We start from the raw sequence: 19,998 nt of genomic DNA, 5'->3' as shown, positions 1-19,998 counted from the left end.
CGCCATTACTGCGCAGTTACTTTTTGAGAGCAAGACATGCAGATGCATGTGTGAGGATCCTAAAGTATTTGGAAAAGTTCCTAGAAGGCTTCATTTGGTATCGTATTCCCCCCTGGGTTTGGTAAAGTCGCAGCAAAGGCTGTAGCTGGGACTGTAGAGGGGTTAAAACTGTAACCGGCTCCGGTTTCTTTATTTTAAGGGTTAAAGCTTTGAAAATTGGTGTGCAATACTTTGAATGCTTTAAGACACTGTGGTGAAAATTTGGTAATTTTTGAACAATTCCTTCATACTTTTTCACATATTCAGTAATAAAGTGTGCACTGTTTAAAATTTAAAGAGACAGTAACGTTTTTGTTTTAAAACGGTTTTTGTACTTTATTGACAAGTTTAAGCCTGTTTAACATGTCTGCACCTTCAGATAAGCTATGTTCTATATGTATGAAAGTCAATGTGTCTCCCCCTTCAAAATTGTTTGATAATTGTGCCATAGCGTCCAAACAAAGTAAGGACAGTATTGCCACAGATAATAAAGTTGCCCAAGATGATTCATCAGATGAAGGGAGTAGACATAGTTCTACAGCAGCATGGTTCTGGTTCGAGGAACTAGAAAAGTCGCTCAGTAGAGAGACTCCGTATGAGGAGGTTATGGACAGAGTTCACGCACTCAAGTTGGCTAATTCTTTTATTTTGGATGCCGCTTTGCAATTAGCTAGATTAGCGGCGAAAAATTCATGGTTTGCAATTGTGGCGCGCAGAGCGCTTTGGCTAAAGTCTTGGTCAGCGGATGTATCTTTCAAGACAAAATTGCTTAATATCCCCTTCAAGGGTAAAACTCTCTTTGGGCCAGAATTGAAAGAGATTATTTCTGACATCACTGGGGGAAAGGGCCACGCCCTTCCACAAGATAGGCCTTTCAAAGCCAAGAATAAGTCTAATTTTCGTTCCTTTCGTAATTTCAGGAGCGGGCCGACCTCTAACTCTGCATCCTCTAAACAAGAGGGCAACGCTTCACAAACCAAACCAGCCTGGAAACCGATGCAAGGCTGGAACAAGGGTAAGCAGGCCAAGAAGCCTGCTGCTGCTAACAAAACAGCATGAAGGAGTAGCCCCCGATCCGGGACCGGATCTAGTAGGGGGCAGACTCTCTCTCTTTGCTCAGGCTTGGGCAAGAGATGTTCAGGATCCCTGGACGCTAGAAATAGTTTCTCAGGGTTATCTTCTGGAATTCAAGGAACTACCCCCAAGGGGAAGGTTCCACATGTCTCACTTATCCTCAAACCAAATAAAGAGACAGGCATTCTTACATTGTGTAGAAGACCTGTTAAAGATGGGAGTGATACACCCAGTTCCAATGGCGGAACAAGGAATGGGATTTTACTCAAATCTGTTCGTAGTTCCCAAAAGAGAGGGAACCTTCAGACCAATTCTGGATTTAAAAATCCTAAACAAATTTCTCAGAGTACCATCGTTCAAAATGGAAACCATTCAAACGATTCTACCTACAATCCAGGAAGGTCAATTTATGACTACCGTGGATCTAAAGGATGCGTATCTACATATTCCTATCCACAAATAAACATCATCAGTTCCTAAGGTTCGCCTTTCTGGACAAACATTACCAGTTTGTGGCCCTTCCATTCAGGTTAGCCACTGCTCCAAGGATTTTCACAAAGGTACTTGGGTCCCTTCTAGCGGTTCTAAGACAGAGGGGCATTGCAGTAGTACCATACTTGGACGACATTCTAATACAAGCGTCGTCTCTTTTAAAGGCAAAGGCTCACACAGACATCATTCTGGCCTTTCTCAGATCTCACGGATGGAAGGTGAACATAGAAAAAAGTTCCCTGTCTCCGTCGACAAGAGTTCCTTTCTTGGGAACAATAATAGATTCTTTAGAAATGAGGATTTTCCTGACAGAAGTCAGAAAGTCAAAACTTCTAAACTCTTGTCAAGTTCTTCATTCTATTCCTCGTCCTTCCGTAGCTCAGTGCATGGAAGTAGTAGGGTTGATGGTTGCAGCAATGGACATAGTTCCTTTTGCGCGAATTCATCTAAGACCATTACAACTGTGCATGCTGAAACAGTGGAATGGGGACTATACAGACTTGTCTCCAGTCATTCAAGTAGATCAGAAGACCAGAGATTCACTCCGTTGGTGGCTAACCCTGAACCACCTATCCCAGGGAATGAGCTTCCGCAGACCAGAGTGGGTCATCGTCACGACCGACGCTAGTCTAGTGGGCTGGGGCGCGGTCTGGGAATCCCTGAAAGCTCAGGGACTATGGTCTCGGGAAGAGTCTCTTCTCCCGATAAACATTCTGGAACTGAGAGCGATATTCAATGCTCTCAGGGCTTGGCCTCAGCTAGCAAAGGCCAGATTCATAAGATTCCAATCAGACAACATGACGACTGTTGCTTATATCAATCATCAGGGGGGAACAAGGAGTTCCCTGACGATGAAAGAAGTGACCAAAATAATACAATGGGCGGAGGATCACTCCTGCCACCTATCTGCGATCCACATCCCAGGTGTGGAAAACTGGGAAGCGGATTACCTGAGTCGTTAGACATTCCATCCGGGGGAGTGGGAACTCCACCCGGAGATCTTTGCCCAGTTGACTCAATTATAGGGCATTCCAGACATGGATCTGATGGCGTCTCGTCAGAACTTCAAGGTTCCTTGCTACGGGTCCAGATCCAGGGATCCCAAGGCGACTCTAGTGGATGCACTAATAGCGCCTTGGACCTTCCACCTAGCCTATGTGTTTCCACCGTTTCCTCTCATTCCCAGGCTGGTAGCCAGGATCAAGCAGGAGAGGGCCTTGGTGATCTTGATAGCTCCTGCGTGGCCACGCAGGACTTGGTATGCAGACCTGGTGAATATGTCATCGGTTCCACCATGCAAGCTACCTTTGAGACAGGATCTTCTTGTACAGGGTCCATTCGTTCATCCAAATCTGGTCTCCCTCCAGCTGACGGCTTGGAAATTGAACGCTTGATTCTATCAAAGCGTGGGTTTTCAGATTCTGTGATAGATACTCTAGTTCAAGCCAGAAAACCGGTAACTAGAAAAATTTACCATAAAATATGGAAAAGATATATCTGCTGGTGCGAATCCAAGGGATTCTTATGGAATAAGATCAAAATTCCTAAGATCCTTTCCTTTCTACAAGAAGGTTTGGATAAAGGATTATCAGCGAGTTCTCTAAAGGGACAGATTTCTGCTTTATCTGTCTTACTACACAAACGACTGGCAGCTGTGCCAGATGTTCAAGCATTTGTTCAGGCTCTGGTTAGGATCAAGCCTGTTTACAGACCTTTGACTCCTCCCTGGAGTTTAAATCTAGTTCTTTCAGTTCTTCAAGGGGTTCCGTTTGAACCTCTACATTCCATAGATATTAAGTTGTTATCTTGGAAAGTTTTGTTTTTGGTTGCTATTTCTTCTGCTAGAAGAGTTTCTGAGTTATCTGCTCTGCAGTGTTCTCCGCCCTATCTGGTGTTCCATGCAGATAAGGTGGTTTTGCGTACTAAGCCTGGTTTTCTTCCAAAGGTTGTTTCTAACAGAAATATTAACCAGGAGATAGTTGTACCTTCTTTGTGTCCGAATCCAGTTTCAAAGAAGGAACGTTTGTTACACAATTTGGACGTAGTCCGTGCTCTAAAATTCTATTTAGAAGCTACAAAAGATTTCAGACAAACATCTTCTCTGTTTGTCGTCTATGCTGGTAAAAGGAGAGGTCAAAAAGCGACTTCTACCTCTCTTTCCTTTTGGCTTAAAAGCATCATCCGATTGGCTTACGAGACTGCCGGACGGCAGCCTCCTGAAAGAATCACAGCTCACTCCACTAGGGCTGTGGCTTCCACATGGGCCTTCAAGAACGAGGCTTCTGTTGATCAGATATGTAAGGCAGCGACTTGGTCTTCACTGCACACTTTTGCCAAATTTTACAAATTTGATACTTATGCTTCTTCGGGGGCTATTTTTGGGAGAAAGGTTTTGCAAGCCGTGGTGCCTTCCGTTTAGGTAACCTGATTTGCTCCCTCCCTTCATCCGTGTCCTAAAGCTTTGGTATTGGTTCCCACAAGTAAGGATGACGCCGTGGACCGGACACACCAATGTTGGAGAAAACAGAATTTATGCTTACCTGATAAATTACTTTCTCCAACGGTGTGTCCGGTCCACGGCCCGCCCTGGTTTTTTAATCAGGTTTGATGAATTATTTTCTCTAACTACAGTCACCACGGCACCCTATAGTTTCTCCTGTTTTTTCCTCCTGTCCGTCGGTCGAATGACTGGGGTGGGCGGAGCCTAGGAGGGACTATATGGCCAGCTTTTGCTGGGACTCTTTGCCATTTCCTGTTGGGGAAGAGATATTCCCACAAGTAAGGATGACGCCGTGGACCGGACACACCGTTGGAGAAAGTAATTTATCAGGTAAGCATAAATTCTGTTTTTTACTCATCGTTCATTATGGAAAGATAAACAGACTTTTAAGGTTATTTGTCAGTTTATTATATCTGTATGTTTCACTTAGTACTTTACTGCATTTGGCGGAAGCTCTCTGGGATTTTAACATTCCTCTTCTGATCTGCCGAGCATATGGGTTTGTCGGCTACATGCGGATTGTCGTGAAAGAACATACCGGTATGCAATTTTTTTTTTTAATGATAAAACATTCCCTCAAGTTCAAATCAGAGTCCTTACTTAAATAGATTTTCATCAATCCCCCTATATTTTTAATAGCTTTAATCAGTAAGGCTAAGGTATATTACTCTACTGGGTTTATGTAATGGCACTCTGTCTCCCTGCCAGGTTTAATGTACAACAACTGAATAAAGTCTTCAGCTGTCAACAGACTTTTAATTAAGATATTTCATTATCCAGTATACCATTGATATTGTGTTTAACTTGCAAAACCTTTTTGTTTTCTTTACATATATAGGTGAACATGCTAGAAACCAGGGATTTTAACATATCATATCTCTATCGTATACCCTAATTTCCATGCTGTTAAACAAAATACCACAAATGGACAGTTTTTTTTATTGCAGTTATAATGAAAATTGAATTTAAATAAATTCTTTGAGACTGATCTCCTGTCTTGAGCCAGAAAACTATTATTTCTTGCATATACTCAACACCAATTCTAGAGTACTGTGTACAATTCTGGAGACCATAGTTCCAGAAACATATAAATAAACCGGAATCTTCAAAGGAGGGCAACTAAGATGGTACATGGTCTAAAATATAGAACTTAGAGAGATACTCAATTTTAATATGTATAGCTGAAAGGTGAGAAGGGAGAGAAGATAGTATGGTAGAAACTTTCAAATATATTAAGGGGCTGAATAAATTCTGTAAATAGTTTTCACTAAAAAAGAAACCCCAGCATTAGGAGTCATGAAGTTGGAGATTAGCAGATTCAGAACAAAAAGGGTGAGGCAAAAGTATATTTAGAAAAGTACATTTATTTAAATAAAATAAAAAAAAGTCACAAACATTATATGTGGAATTCAGTTTTGACTTTTATGTCCCTTAAAGAGATGAAAAAGGAAACATCTCTCCTATTTTCTTTTATTTCTTAAGATGGTGGAAGCCCATGAGCCATCACATGTAGGGTTAAACTTGAGTCCACTAGGGGGGAGCAGAAACACGGAAACATACTAGACCTTTTAATCTCTCCCACTCCCCTGCATAACTCAGTCATTTTTTTGTCTCCAGCAAGGAGTGTGGTAAATGCAGAAGTGCTGCTCTACACATCATTGAGGGGTTCTCTAACCAATCCGAGACTAATTTCCTCCTCAGAGAGCTTTGAAGAACAGAGGGGTAGACAGGAGCTTTCAACCAGAGAGTGAAAAATGTTTTCCCAGTGTGGAAATATCACAGGCCTCCCAGGGGAAATGCAGATTTATCTGTCAGTGCCCTGTTCTACAGTGGGCTGCTCATTGTGTGACACACAGCCCTCCCTAGATGAAATGCAAATGTATCTGCTAATACCCCTGTTTCTAGATGTTGCTCTAAAAATGGCAAATTGTGAGTGGAGTTTGTCTATTGAAAAATAATTGCAGTAAAAAGGATGGTAATTTGTTTTAAAAACATTTAGACTTTTCTATGTTATTCTGCTCCGACTTGGGTCTCCTTCCTGGGCTCCATAATGGATTCAGTGTCTCTGGCAGAACAATGCAGACTCAAAGGTGTGTGCCCTTCTACAACTTATTCCTTCAATGGCTCAATGCATGGAAGTGGTAGGCCTCATGGTAGCAGTTTCAGATGCAGTTCCCTTTGCCAAATTTCATCTGTGACCTCTCCAACTGAGGATGTTTAAACATCCTCATCCTTACTTGGGCAGAACACATTCATTGCATAATTATGGCTATCCACATCCCAGGAGTGAACAATTGGGAGCAGACCTTCTCAGCCTCCCAGTATCTTCACATGGGGGATGGTCTTTGAATCAGGATGTGTTCAACCAGATTATGAGATTTTGGGGCATTGCAGACATAGACCTCATGGCCTCCTGCTTGAACTTCAAGCTGCCCTGATATTGTGCAGACTTCAAGATTTTCAGGCAACTCGCATAGATGCCTTAGTAGTTCCCTGTTCATTTTTAATCTGTTACATCTTTCTTCCATTTGTGTTCATACCCAGGGTGATAACCGGGATCAAACCGGAACAAGCGTCAATAATTCTAATTGCTCTGGAGTGTCCTTGCTGGAGTTGTTATGCATATCTGATTCTCAGAAAGGACCTTCTTTCACAAGGCCATTTCTATCATCAGGATCTCAAAACACTTAGTTTGACTGCATGGCTGAATGCCTTATCCTGGCCCAAAGAGAGTTATGTGATCAAGTTATATTGATACCCTGATTCAGGGAAGGAAACCTGTGACCAGCTGCATATATCACTAGGTTTGGAAAACTTTTCCTTGTGTAAGGCTAGAGGATGCTGCTGGAATTCTTTTCAAATTCCTAAACTGCTACAGTTTTTTCAGGATATTCTAGGAAAAGGCCTATCATTGATCTCTCTTAAAGGGACAGTCTACCTAAAATCCAGACCTTTATTTAGGCCTGAATCAGAATCAGACCAGTTATAATCCTCCTTACCTGATTTTTCATCAGGATAAGGCTGTTCTGAGAACCAACTACTATTTTCTTTCTCCTTTTTATTCATTTTTCTAGACTCTAGAAGGATTATAAAGCTACAACGGTTACCTTTGCAGTTTGGTTTAAGGCCTTGATTCACAAGGCATACTTAAACTTGGTGCGGGAAGACTTTCTTGAGCACAATACTGCTCTTCCCAGTAATGTGCTTAGTTGGGCCTTGAGGAATGAAGTTTTCATTTATACAGCAGCTACGTGATCTTCTTTATGTACTGTTACTAAAAAAGGCTGCTTTTGGCAGTAAAGTTCTGCGGGCTTCTGTAGGATACCTGCCCTTAGTGTAATTGAGTCCTAATTCATGGTGATCTTGTGCTCTTCACTGGATATCGGATCCCACACGTGACAGCTTGTGGACTCTCACCATCTTTTGAAATAAAATAAAATGTATGTTTACCTGATAAATTATTTTCTTTCATGATGGTGAGGTCCATAAAACCCACCTTATTAATTGTCCTGCTTTATCTTTCCTGCTTCTCTGTTTTACTCCTTTCTCTTGACCCATATATATGACTGAGTTGCACAGTGGGAGTGGGAGTGATTAAAAGTTCTGGTATTTTGGGTGTTTTTGCTTCCTCTTAGTGGACTGGAGTTTAATCCCACATGTGATGGCTCGTGGACTCTCGCTATCATGAAAGTAATTATCAGGTAAACATACATTTTTTTCACATTCTTTCTTTTATATCTTATAGAGATTAAGACGAGGTTTGTTATTTGATGTGCTACGTTGAGTGGTAGTTTGTGGGAAAATAAGGGAGATTCTTGGGGGGTAATGATATTAATGGATTAGCGTTTCAAGTAAGCTTGCATTCTATTCAGGCAACACTGCAGACGTATATTTTTAGTAAACTATATTTCTATGGTATTAATAAAAATAAGCATAAATTAGGAATAAGGTTCTTACTCGAGTTTTGTTTAAAATTATGCACTTTCTGGTATTCTAGTAATAGAATCTCACCCTGACAATGCATTAGAAGATCTGAGGCTGGACCAGCCATTTCCTGAGTTGAAGGAGCATCTACAGCTGTTTGATTTTGGCAATATGGAGAAAAAGGTATGTATAGCATTATTATGGCGTGCTAATAAATTTATTGCTTATATTTACTAGTTAAGGGTTAAAAATAAACAGCGTCACATAGCCTTTGCAAAAAATGGAAAGATTTTCACTACAATGGCTATTAGAATAGTTATCACTTTATGGTTTTGTAGGACAGATAAGATAACAAGACTACTACTGCATTCAATTATTGTGTTTCCCTTTATTTTCAGGACCACAGCCACACCCCTTGGGTTTTTGTGGTAGCCACATATTTAGACCAATGGCGTGGTATGGTATGTAATCTGTGTTGTATGATGAAGTTCATAATGTGAAATATCAGACCAAACTCTGCAAGCTTTACTAAGGTTGCCTGTGATCATATTTTTACTTTCAGAATGCTGGCCAGATTCCGAAAAGCTACAAAGAAAAGGAAGCTTTCCGGGATACAATTAGGAAAGGTACCATCCTCCTATTATGTTATAATCAAGCAAGGTCTGATCGCTGCATATTCTAACTGGATTTCAATGTCTGCTAGGAATATTAAAGAATGAAAATGGGGTGCCAGAGGAAGAGGAGAATTTTGAGGAAGCTATAAAAAATGTCAACACAGCATTAAACATTGCAAAGGTAAAAAGAATGAAGCATCTTATTTACAAATCTTATGGGCCAACAATTTCTGTAACAAAGCAGGTGGACACCAAGTACATGCTTTGCAAGTATCTGTAAAATGAAGTCTAATGGTACGCATCTGTCATTCAAAGAATGACTTGCAGCATACCATATAGTTGTATGTAGCAGGTGGGTAGGTATAGTTTGCATGTGGTAGTGGCCTCCTATAGTTTCTATAGAAGCCCCAGAGGCAGAACGTTTTTTCACTTTCTGCTATGAGATTTTTTTAGTGAACATTTTTCTGCAGATTATTTTTAAATGTTAAATTAGGCAGTTACACTAAAGCACCAGTTCAATTGCAATGTGTACGGAGCCCCAGAGGTGTCCCACAAGATTTTTTTTTAAATAAATTGTGCGCACATTTTGCTAAATCGTGCTCATGATTTAGCTAAATAGTGCGCACGATTTATAAATATTTATAATCATGCAATTCCACCTTAAAGGGATTTCCATCTTAATATGAGGAGAGTCCACGGCTTCATTCATTACTTGTGGGAAATACAGAACCTGGCCACCAGGAGGAGGCAAAGAGACCCCAGCCAAAGGCTTAAATACCTCCCCCACTCCTCTCATCCCCCAGTCATTCTTTGCCTTTCGTCACAGGAGGATGGCAGAGAAGTGTCGGACGATATGGAGTAGTCTCTTATGGAGGGTAGTACTCTTCGGAATAGGAGTGGAGTTTTAAGTAGTCTTGTCAGCCTCTCAGTGAGAGCATTGACGAATGTTAGGGTCTGAAGATGCAGGGAGAGTCTTTCTGCGAAACCATCCAGACTCATATTAACAGCTCCTTAAGCAATCAGTGTTGACGAGTTTCACTGCCTGCTTTCTACCACTCAAGTCCATGTCAGGAGTGAAGCTACAACACTGTCAAACTTGAGAGGCCGTGTTCCTGTTCCACGGCATAGATTCTGGTAAGATCGTTTAATTTTTTATACATATATGATAACGCAAGAAGATAGGGTCACAGTGTGGCTCCTTTTATCTATCTCCGGAAGGAGATTATTGAATAGGGGGGGTATTTATACATGATTGCTTTATTGTGTTTTTTGCTGCGACATGTGTGAGATGTGGCTCTGGCAATGTGTGAACAGTCAGGTTTTTCTTTCATTTTGATTAACTGCGCAGCCTGTTTAGTTTGGGGCTCTTTTTCTCGGCTGCAGGGGCAGTCCTGCATGGCACTCCATGTGACCGGGTGTGGCCTCATTCTCTTCCTTTACCTCACTGTCGGTTGCAGGAGACAAAAGCGGTTTCTCTGTGGGCCTGGGTCATAGGAGGTGGTGAGTGCCCTGGCCATTGGGGTATAACAGTGTCATTTATTTTTTTCTATAGTCCCTGTTAAAGGTTCAAGCTATGGAGGACTCTGATGCGTTAGAGGGTACTCCCTCTTTGCCTAAATCTAATGCCTGTGTTTATTGTGAGGAGGCTACAGTATATCCACTTGCTCAACTATGTTCCACATGCCTTGATAAAATAGTGATATCTAAAAAGAACAAGATGTTTAGTACCACTGAGCCGACCACCTCTGAGGGGTCTCCGTCCCGCGAGGTGCGTTCCCTACAATCATCTCCGATTACACATGCAGTTCCCAGTGCACTACTAATCCTCCTGCGGGAGGGACCATATGGCCGCCAGCTTTTGCTGGTTAGTTGCAAACGGCGATGTCTGCGGCCTTTAGTGCTTTACCTCGCCCTGCTAAGCGCAAGCTAAAGGTTAAACATTGCTATCCTTCCCAGGGGTCATCTACTCCACTGGATGTATCTGAAAATAGATTATCCGCTGATGGAGAAGACTCCGATACTTCGGAGGACTCTCTCTCTGGGTCGGAATGTGCGGCCTCTAAACCTCCGGCTGGAGAGGAACCAGACTTTAGGTTTAGGATAAAGCACTTACGCTTTTTATTAAAAGAGGTGTTGGCTACTCTAGAGGTTCCGGAACCGAAGTTACCCGAGGAACCTTCTATTCCTAAGCTTGATAACAGGGTGGTGCCCCAGAGTTTCCCAGGTTCCCGTAAAGATGGCGAATATTATAAAGAATGAATGGGAGAGACTTGGTTCATCTTTCTCCCCTTTTTCTTTGTTTAAGAAATTGTTCCTGACTCTCAGCTAGAATTGTGGGGCTCTGTCCATAAGGTGGATGGAGCTATCTCCACGCTCACTAAGCGCACCATTATCCAACTCGAGGATAGTTTGTCATTTAAGGAACCCATAGATAAAAAATTAAAGACCCTGTTAAGAAAGATGTTTCAACACACGTGGTTCGTATTTCAGCCTGCAGCGGCGGTGGCGGGAGCCGCTACCTATTGGTGTGACTCTGTCAGATATGATCGAGGTAGAGACTCCCCTCGATAAGATACAGGAAAGAATTAAGGCCCTGAGGGTAGCTAATTCATTTATCTGTGATGCAAATATGTAGATTATCTGCTTGAATGCCAAGACATCAGGCTTTTCTGTTCTGGCCTGGAGGGATCGGTGGTTGAAGTCGTGGTCTGCTGACATGACGTCCAAATCTAGATTACTTTCCCTTTCATTTAAGGGAAATGTTCTTTTCGGTCCAGGCCTGGACTCTATCATATCCACGGTCACGGGGGCAAAGGTGCCTTTCTACCGCAGGATAAGAAGAATAAGCCTAATGGTCCAAATTTTCGTCCCCTTCGTTCGGACAAGTCCCAACGAAAGCAGCCTACCGCGAAGCCCGAGCAGTCCAAGGGATTTTGGAAACTATCTCAGTCTTGGAGTAAAACCAAGCAGAGCAAGAAGCCCACCGAGACAAAGTCGGCATGAAGGGGCAGCCCCCGACCCGTCTCTGGATCTCGTAGGGGGCAGGCTATCTCTTTTCGCAGGGGCTTGGATGAGAAACGTACAGGATCCTTGGGTTCTGGAGGTCATTGCCCAGGGTTACAGGATAGGTTTCAAATCTCATCCTCCCAGGGGCAGATTCCTCTTGTCAAATCTATGGTCAAAACTAGAGAAACGTGATGCCGTGAGGGATCTCTCCTCTCTAGGAGTAATTGTATCAGTGCCTTTAGCAGAAAGAGGTCTAAGGTACTATTCAAACCTTTTCATGGTCCCAAAGAAGGAGGACACGTTTCCCCCGATTCTGGACCTAAAGTGCTTAAACAAGTTTCTGTCAGTCCCATCGTTCAAAATGGAAAAAATAAGGTCTATCCTGCCTTAGTTCAAGAGGGGCAGTTCATGACTATCATAGACTTGAAGGACGCCTACCTTCATGTGCCAATACACAAGGATCACTTCAAGTTTCAAAGATTCGCTTTTCTGGACCAGCACTTCCAGTTTGTAGCTCTCCCCTTTGGTCTGGCTAGTGCTCCATGAGTCTTTACGAAGGTTCTGGGAGCTCTGCACGCGGTGACGAGATTCATAGGTATTGCAGTAGCGCTTTATCTGGACGACATCCTGGTCCAGGCTCCGTCCTGCCGGCTGGCAGGGGAACCATTCAAGAGCTATTCTATTTCTTCTTCGATCTCATGGTTGGAAGATAAACTCAGGAAAGAGTTCTCTGGTTACCAGTACCAGAGTGGAGTTCCTGGGCACGATAATAGACTCAATGTCCATGAAGATATTTCTGACAGACCAGAGACAATGCAAAATTGCCTCCAACTGTGTTGCTTTTCAGACCTCCTCAAGAACATCTGTGGCCCGGTGTATGGAGGTGATTGTGGGCTCATGGTATCCAGCATAGATGTCATTCCATTCGCCAGGTTCCATCTCAGACCTCTTCAGTTGTGCATGATGAGGCAATGGAACGGCGATCACTCAGATCTATCCCACCAGATTTCTCTGGACAACCAGTCAAGGGAATCCCTCTCTTGGTGGCTCTGTCCAGATCAGATATGGGACATCCTTCCTGAGACCATCCTGGCAGATTGTATCTACGGACGCAAGCCTCTCAGGATGGGGAGCTGTTTGGGGTGCCAGGAAGGCACAGGGCAGGCGGAATCGGGAGGAGTTCTTCCGATCAACATCCTGGAACTTTGAGCGATCTTCAATGCTCTGAGGGCTTGGCCCCTCCTGGGTTCGTCCCAGTTGATCAGATTCCAGTTGGTCAACATTACCTTGGTGGCTTACATCAACCATCAGGGGGGGGGGGACGAGAAGCTCCCTAGCCATGACGGAAGTATCTCGGATTCTGGAATGGGCGGATACCCACAACTGTTCGCTGTCAGTGATCCACATCCCGGGTGTGGACAACTGGGAAGCGGATTTTCTCAGCAGACAATGTTTTTATCTGTGGTAATGGTCTCTTCATCCCAAAGAGTTTGCGGAGATTTGCAACAGATGGGGGACACTGGAGATCAAGCTACCTAGATACAGGTCGCGGTCCAGGGATCCCCATGCAGAACTGTTAGATGTCTTAGCAGTGCCTTGGGGGTTCAACCTAGTCTACATTTCTCTTGTAATATGTATCGAGTCCACGGATTCATCCATACTTGTGGGATATTCTCCTTCCTAACAGGAAGTGGCAAAGAGAGCACCCAAAGCAGAGCTGTCTATATAGCTCCTCCCTTAGCTCCGCCTCCCCCCCCCAGTCATTCTCTTGTTTAACTGCTAGGAAGGGTAAAGTGAGTGTGGTGAGAAAAATGTTAGTTTTTATTTTCTCAAGCAAAAGTTTGTTATTTTAAATGGTACCGGTGTGTACTATTTACTCTCTGGCAGAAAAGGGATGAAGATTTCTGCAAGGAGGATGATCATCTTAGCACTTTGTAGCTAAGATCCACTGCTGTTCTCACAAGGGCTGAAGAGTACAGGAAAACTTCAGTTGGGGGAACGGTTTGCAGGCTAAACTGCATTGAGGTATGTTCAGTCAAATTTTTTCTAGACAGACTGTGTTATTTCTAGAAAAGGCTGGCAATATCCCCATGAGGGAAGGGTAAGTTGTATTCAGACAAAAAGGAATCCCAGCTTGCATAAAGGGCTCATTAGTTACTGGTGACACTGATAGGAAAAAAAGTTTTGGTTTTATTGCAAATATAACATTTTTGAGGGACTTTAAAGGGACAGTATACACTCATTTTCATATAACTGTATGTAATAGACACTACTATAAAGAATAATATGCACAGATACTGATATAAAAATCCAGTATAAAACTGTTTAAAAACTTTCTTAGAAGCTGTCACTTTGGCTCTGTTGAAAAGGTAGCTGGAAAGCCCACTGCAAGTGGCAAATAAGACACTCCCCCCCTCCCCCTTCTTTTGCATATGAAAAGACCCTTTACACAAACAGGAGCAAGCTGGAGTAAGTAGTCGAGCGTATTCACATAAAACTTTGGGGCTTGGTTAGGAGTCTGAAAATCAGAGCAATGTTATTTAAAAATAAGCAAAACTATACATTAAATTAAAAAAACAACTTTATGGGCTATATAAATAGATTATCTACAAAACATTTATGCAAAGAAAAAATGAGTGTATAATGTCCCTTTAAGGGGTCATTGTGGCTTGTTTAAGGGTTATTAACCCACATGGCTAGTTAAAGAAACAATCTGTTGTGTTTCTTTTAGGCCCCATAACATCGAGTGAGGTGGGAGGGGCCTATTTTCGCGCCTCAGTTGCGCAGTTTCTTTTCCTCAGAAACATCCAACTACTTCTCCAGAGGTTCCTACTCTGTTTGAGGGCTGTAAAGAAGTTTTTTCCCCCACAAATGGTTCCTAAAGGGCAGGTAGGCGCCAGAGCAGAGCTGTGGCAAGGTGCTGGACCTTTTTTTACCGGTTTTGACGTTTTGTCAATCCGGTTTTTACATTAAGGGGTTAATTGTTTATTTGCATAGTTGTGCAAAGTTACTAAGGCTTTATGATGCTACTGTAAAAATTTCGTTTTGTTTACTGATTTTTTACACTGTTTTGCAGAGTTTGTGCAGCTTTTTTTCTCTTAAAGGCACAGTACCGTTTTTTTCTATGTGTTATTTACTTTGATTGAAGTGTTTTCCAAGCTTGCTTGTTACATTACTAGCCTGTTTAACATGTCTGACACCAAGGAAAATCCTTGTTCAATGTGTTTAGAAGCCATTGTGGAACCCCCTCTTAGAATGTGTCCCACTTGCACTGATATGTCTATAAATTATAAAGAGCATATTTTAGCACTTAAACATATTGCAATAGATGATTCTCAGACAGAAGGAAATGAGGGTTTAACATTTAGCTCTCCCCAAGTGTCACAACCAGTAACGCCCGCACAAGTGACACCAAGTACCTCTAGTGCGTCTAATTCATTTACTTTACAAGACATGGCCACAGTTATGAATAAAACCCTTACAGAGGTTTTCTCTAAACTACACAAAAAGACGAAAATTCGGAGCTGCAGTTAAAACTTAGGTGAATTTATTCAATCTTAAGATCGGTTACATGTGTAGCAATTTTACATGCCCTTAGTAAACACAGCTTACGCGTTTCGGCTATACGCCGTACTTATAGCTTGTTTTCTCTAAACTGCCTGGTTTACAAGGAAAGCGTGACAGCTCTGGGTTAAGAACAAATGCTGAGCCGTCTTGATGCTTTAGTAGCCGTATCCGATATACCCTCACAATGTTCTGAAGTAGGGGTAAGGGATTTGTTAATAGAGTAAATAGGATTTGTTATCTGAGGGAGAAATTTCTGATTCAGGAAAGACACTCCCTCAGTCAGATTCTGATATGACGGCCTTTAAATTTAAGCTTGAACACCTCCGCTTATTGCTCAGGGAGGTATTAGCGACTATAGATGATTGTGACCCTATAGTGGTCCCAGAGAAATTGTGTAAAATGGACAAATACTTAGAGGTTCCTGTTTACACTGATGTTTTTCCAGTCCCTAAGAGGATTGTGAATATTGTTTCTAAGGAGTGGGATAGACCAGGAATTCCGTTCGCTCCCCCTCCTGTTTTTAAGAAAATGTTTCCCATATCTGACACCATGAGGGACTTGTGGCAGACAGTTCCTAAGGTGGAGGGAGCTATTTCTACTCTGGCTAAGCGTACAACTATACCTATCGAAGACAGTTGTGCTTTCAAAGATCCTATGGATAAAAAATTAGAGGGTCTCCTGAAGAAAATTTTTGTTCATCAAGGTTTTCTTCTCCAACCTATTGCGTGCATTGTTCCTGTAACTACTGCAGCTGCTTTCTGGTTCTAGGCTCTAGAAGAGGCTCTTCAGACGGAGACTCCATTAGAGGATATTATGGACAGAATTAAGGCCCTTAAGTTGGCTAATTCTTTCATTACAGATGCCGCTTTCCAACTGGCTAAATTAGCGGCAAAGAATTCAGGTTTTGCCATTTTAGCACGCAGGGCGTTATGGCTTAAGTCCTGGTCTGCTGATGTGTCATCAAAATCTAAACTTTTGAACATCCCTTTCAAAGGAAAGACCCTATTCGGGCCTGAACTGAAAGATTATTTCAGACATCACTGGAGGGAAAAGCCACGGCCTCCCTCAAGATAAAACAAATAAAATGAGGACCAAAAAAAATAAATTTCGTTCCTTTCGGAACTTTAAGGGTGGTCCCGCTTCAGCTTCCCCTGCTGCAAAGCAAGAGGGGAATTTTGCCCAATCCAAGTCAGTCTGGAGACCTAATCAGGCTTGGAACAAAGGTAAACAGGCCAAGAAGCCTGCTGCTGCCGCCTCCAAGACAGCATGAAGGGGTAGCCCCCGATTCGGGACTGGATCTAGTAGGGGGCAGACTCTCTCTCTTCGCTCAGGCAAGAGATGTTCACGATTCCTGGGCTTTAGAAATTGTGTCCCAGGGATATCTTCTGGACTTCAAAGACTCCCCCCCAAGGGGGAGATTTCACGTTTTTCAATTGTCTGCAAACCAGACAAAGAGAGAGGCGTTCTTACACTGTGTACAAGACCTACATACCATGGGCGTGATCTGCCCAGTTCCAAAAGCGGAACAAGGGCTAGGTTTTTACTCAAACCTGTTTGTGGTTCCCAAAAAAGAGGGAACTTTCAGACCAATCTTGGATCTCACAATTCTAAACAAGTTCCTCAGAGTACCATCATTCAAGATGGAGACTATTCGGACTATTCTACCTCTGATCCAGGAGGGTCAATATATGACTACCGTGGACTTAAAGGATGCGTATCTACACATCCCTATTCACAGAGATCATAATCGATTCCTCAGATTCGCCTTTCTGGACAGGTATTACCAGTTTGTGGCCCTTCCCTTGGGGTTGGCCACGGCTCCCAGAATTTTCACAAAGGTGCTAGGCTCCCTTTTGGCGGTTCTAAGACCGCGGGGCATAGCAGTGGCGCCTTATATAGACGACATCTTGATTCAGGCGTCGACTTTCCAGCTAGCCAAGTCTCACACGGACATCGTGTTGGCTTTTCTGAGATCTCACGGGTGGAAGGTGAACATAAAAAAGATTTCTCTCTTCCCTCTCACGAGAGTTTCCTTCCTTGGGACTTTGATAGACTCGATAGAAATGAAAATATTTCTGACGGAGGTCAGAAAATCAAAACTCTTAACCACTTGCCGAGCTCTTCATTCCATTCCTCAGCCATAAGTGGCTCAGTGTATGGAGGTAATTGGACTCATGGTAGCGGCAATGGACATAGTTCCTTTTGCCTGCCTACACCTCAGACCACTGCAACTATGCATACTCAAACAGTGGAATGGGGATTATGCAGAATTATCTCCCCAACTGCATTTGGACCAGGAGACCAGAGATTCTCTTCTCTGGTGGTTGTCTCACGACCGCCTGTCTCAGGGAATGTGTTTCCGCAGGCCATAGTGGCTCATAGTAACGACAGATGCCAGCCTGCTAGGCTGGGGTGCTGTCTGGAACTCCCTGAAAGCTCAGGGCTTATGGTCTCAGGAGGAAACTTTACTCCCGATAAACATTCTAGAACTGAGAGCGATATTCAATGCGCTTCAGGCGTGGCCTCAGCTAGCTGCGGCCAAATTCATCAGATTTTAGTCGGACAACATCACGACTGTAGCTTATATCAATCATCAAGGAGGAACACAGAGTTCTCTAGCGATGATGGAGGTAACCAAAATAATCAGATGGGCGGAGGATCACTCTTGCCATCTCTCAGCAATCCATATCTCAGGGGTAGAGAACTGGGAGGCGGATTTCCTAAGTCGTCAGACTTTTCATCCGGGGGAGTGGGAGCTCCATCCGGAGGTATTTTCCCAGCTGACTCAGCTATGGGGCACACCAGAATTGGATCTGATGGCGTCCCGTCAGAATGCCAAACTTCCTCGTTACGGGTCCAGGTCCCGGGATCCCCAGGCGGCACTGATAGATGCTCTAGCAGTGCCCTGGTCCTTCAATCTGGCCTATGTATTTCCACTGTTTCCTCTCCTCCCACGTCTGGTTGCCAGAATCAAGCAGGAGAGAGCTTTGGTGATTCTGATAGCACCTGCGTGGCCACGCAGGACTTGGTATGCAGACTTAGTGGACATGTCATCGGTTCCACCGTGGACTCTGCCAATGAGGCAGGACCTTCTAATCCAAGGTCCATTCACGCATCCAAATCTAATTTCTCTGCGTCTGACTGCTTGGAGATTGAACGCCTGATTCTATCAAAGCGTGGTTTCTCTGAGTCGATCATCGATACCCTGATTCAAGCTAGAAAGCCTGTCACCAGGAAGATCTATCATAAGATTTGGTGCAAATATTTTTATTGGTGTGATTCCAAGGGTTACTCATGGAGTAAGATTAGGATTCCTAGAATATTGTCCTTTCTCTAAGAAGGATTGGAGAAGGGATTATCAGCTAATTCCTTAAAAGGACAAATATCTGCTTTGTCTATTCTTTTACACAAACATCTGGCAGATGTCCCAGACGTTCAAGCGTTTAGTCAGGCCTTGGTCAGGATCAAGCCTGTATTTAAACCTGTTGCTCCGCCATGGAGCCTAAACTTAGTTCTTAAAGTTCTTCAAGGGGTTCCGTTTGAACCTATGCATTCCATAGACATTAAGCTTCTATCTTGGAAAGTTTTGTTTTTAGTAGCTATCTCTTCGGCTCGAAGAGTTTCTGAGTTATCTGCTTTACAGTGTGACTCACCTTACCTTGTTTTTCATGCAGATAAGGTGGTTTTGCGTACCAAACCTGGGTTTCTTCCTAAGGTTGTTTCTAATAGGAATATCAATCAGGAGATTGTTGTTCCTTCTCTGTGTCCTAATCCTTCATCAAAGAAGGAACGTCTGTTGCACAATCTTGATGTGGTTCGTGCTTTAAAGTTCTACTTACAAGCAACCAAAGATTTCCATCAAACATCTTCATTGTTTGTTGTTTATTCTGGTAAACGGAGAGGTCAAAAGGCTACGGCTACCTCTCTTTCCTTTTGGCTGTAAAGCATCATCCGTTTGGCTTATGAGACTGCTGGCCAGCAGCCTCCTGAAAGAATTACTGCTCATTCTACTAGAGCAGTGGCTTCCACATTGGCTTTTAAAAATGAGGCTTCTGTTGAACAGATTTTTAAGGCGGCGACTTGGTCTTCGCTTCATACTTTTTCCAAATTTTACAAATTCAATACTTTTGCTTCTTCGGAGGCTATTTTTGGGAGAAAGGTTCTACAAGCAGTGGTGCCTTTCGTTTAGGGTACCTGTCTTGTCCCTCCCTTCATCCGTGTCCTAAAGCTTTGGTATTGGTATCCCACAAGTATGGATGAATCCGTGGACTCGATACATCTTACAAGAGAAAACAGAATTTATGCTTACCTGATAAATTTCTTTCTCTTGTGCTGTATCGAGTCCACGGCCCGCCCTGTCTGTTTAAGACAGGTAGTATATTTTTACTTTAAAAACTTCAGTCACCTCTGCACCCTATAGTTTCTCCTTTTTCTTCCTAGCCTTCGGTCGAATGACTGGGGGGCGGAGCTAAGGGAGGAGCTGTATAGACAGCTCTGCTGTGGGTGCTCTCTTTGCCACTTCCTGTTAGGAAGGAGAATATCCCACAAGTATGGATGAATCCATAGACTCGATACATCACAAGAGAGAGACATTTATCAGGTAAGCATAAATTCTGTTATTTCCACTGTTACCACTTCTACCTTTTGAGTAGTGGCCCGCATCAACCATTCTGATTGCTCCGTTGTGTCCGCGGAAGATGTGGTTTGTGGATCTGGTGGGGATGATCTGCTGATACAGGGCCCCTTTGTGCATCAAAATCTAGATTCTCTGAAGCTGACTGC

General features: G+C 43.1%; 1 protein-coding gene across 2 annotated transcripts in view; it reads left to right on the top strand.

Moving 5' to 3' along the window:
• The window catches only part of NAE1 (NEDD8 activating enzyme E1 subunit 1), a 172,220-nt gene that overhangs the window by 51,708 nt on the left and 100,514 nt on the right, over positions 1-19,998 (top strand). For both annotated transcript variants that reach the window (XM_053704154.1, XM_053703323.1), the window contains exons 7-11: positions 4,536-4,645; positions 8,103-8,212; positions 8,428-8,490; positions 8,592-8,655; positions 8,733-8,824. In XM_053704154.1, coding sequence (XP_053560129.1) covers positions 4,536-4,645; positions 8,103-8,212; positions 8,428-8,490; positions 8,592-8,655; positions 8,733-8,824 — 439 coding nt within the window. The remainder of the gene's footprint in view (positions 1-4,535; positions 4,646-8,102; positions 8,213-8,427; positions 8,491-8,591; positions 8,656-8,732; positions 8,825-19,998) is intronic.

The sequence above is a fragment of the Bombina bombina genome, chromosome 1 (genome assembly GCF_027579735.1).
Source record: "Bombina bombina isolate aBomBom1 chromosome 1, aBomBom1.pri, whole genome shotgun sequence".
In the NCBI taxonomy this organism is placed as follows: domain Eukaryota; kingdom Metazoa; phylum Chordata; class Amphibia; order Anura; family Bombinatoridae; genus Bombina; species Bombina bombina.
The sequence above is the reverse complement of the archived record's forward strand: the minus strand, read 5'-3'. Positions and strand labels throughout refer to the sequence as shown.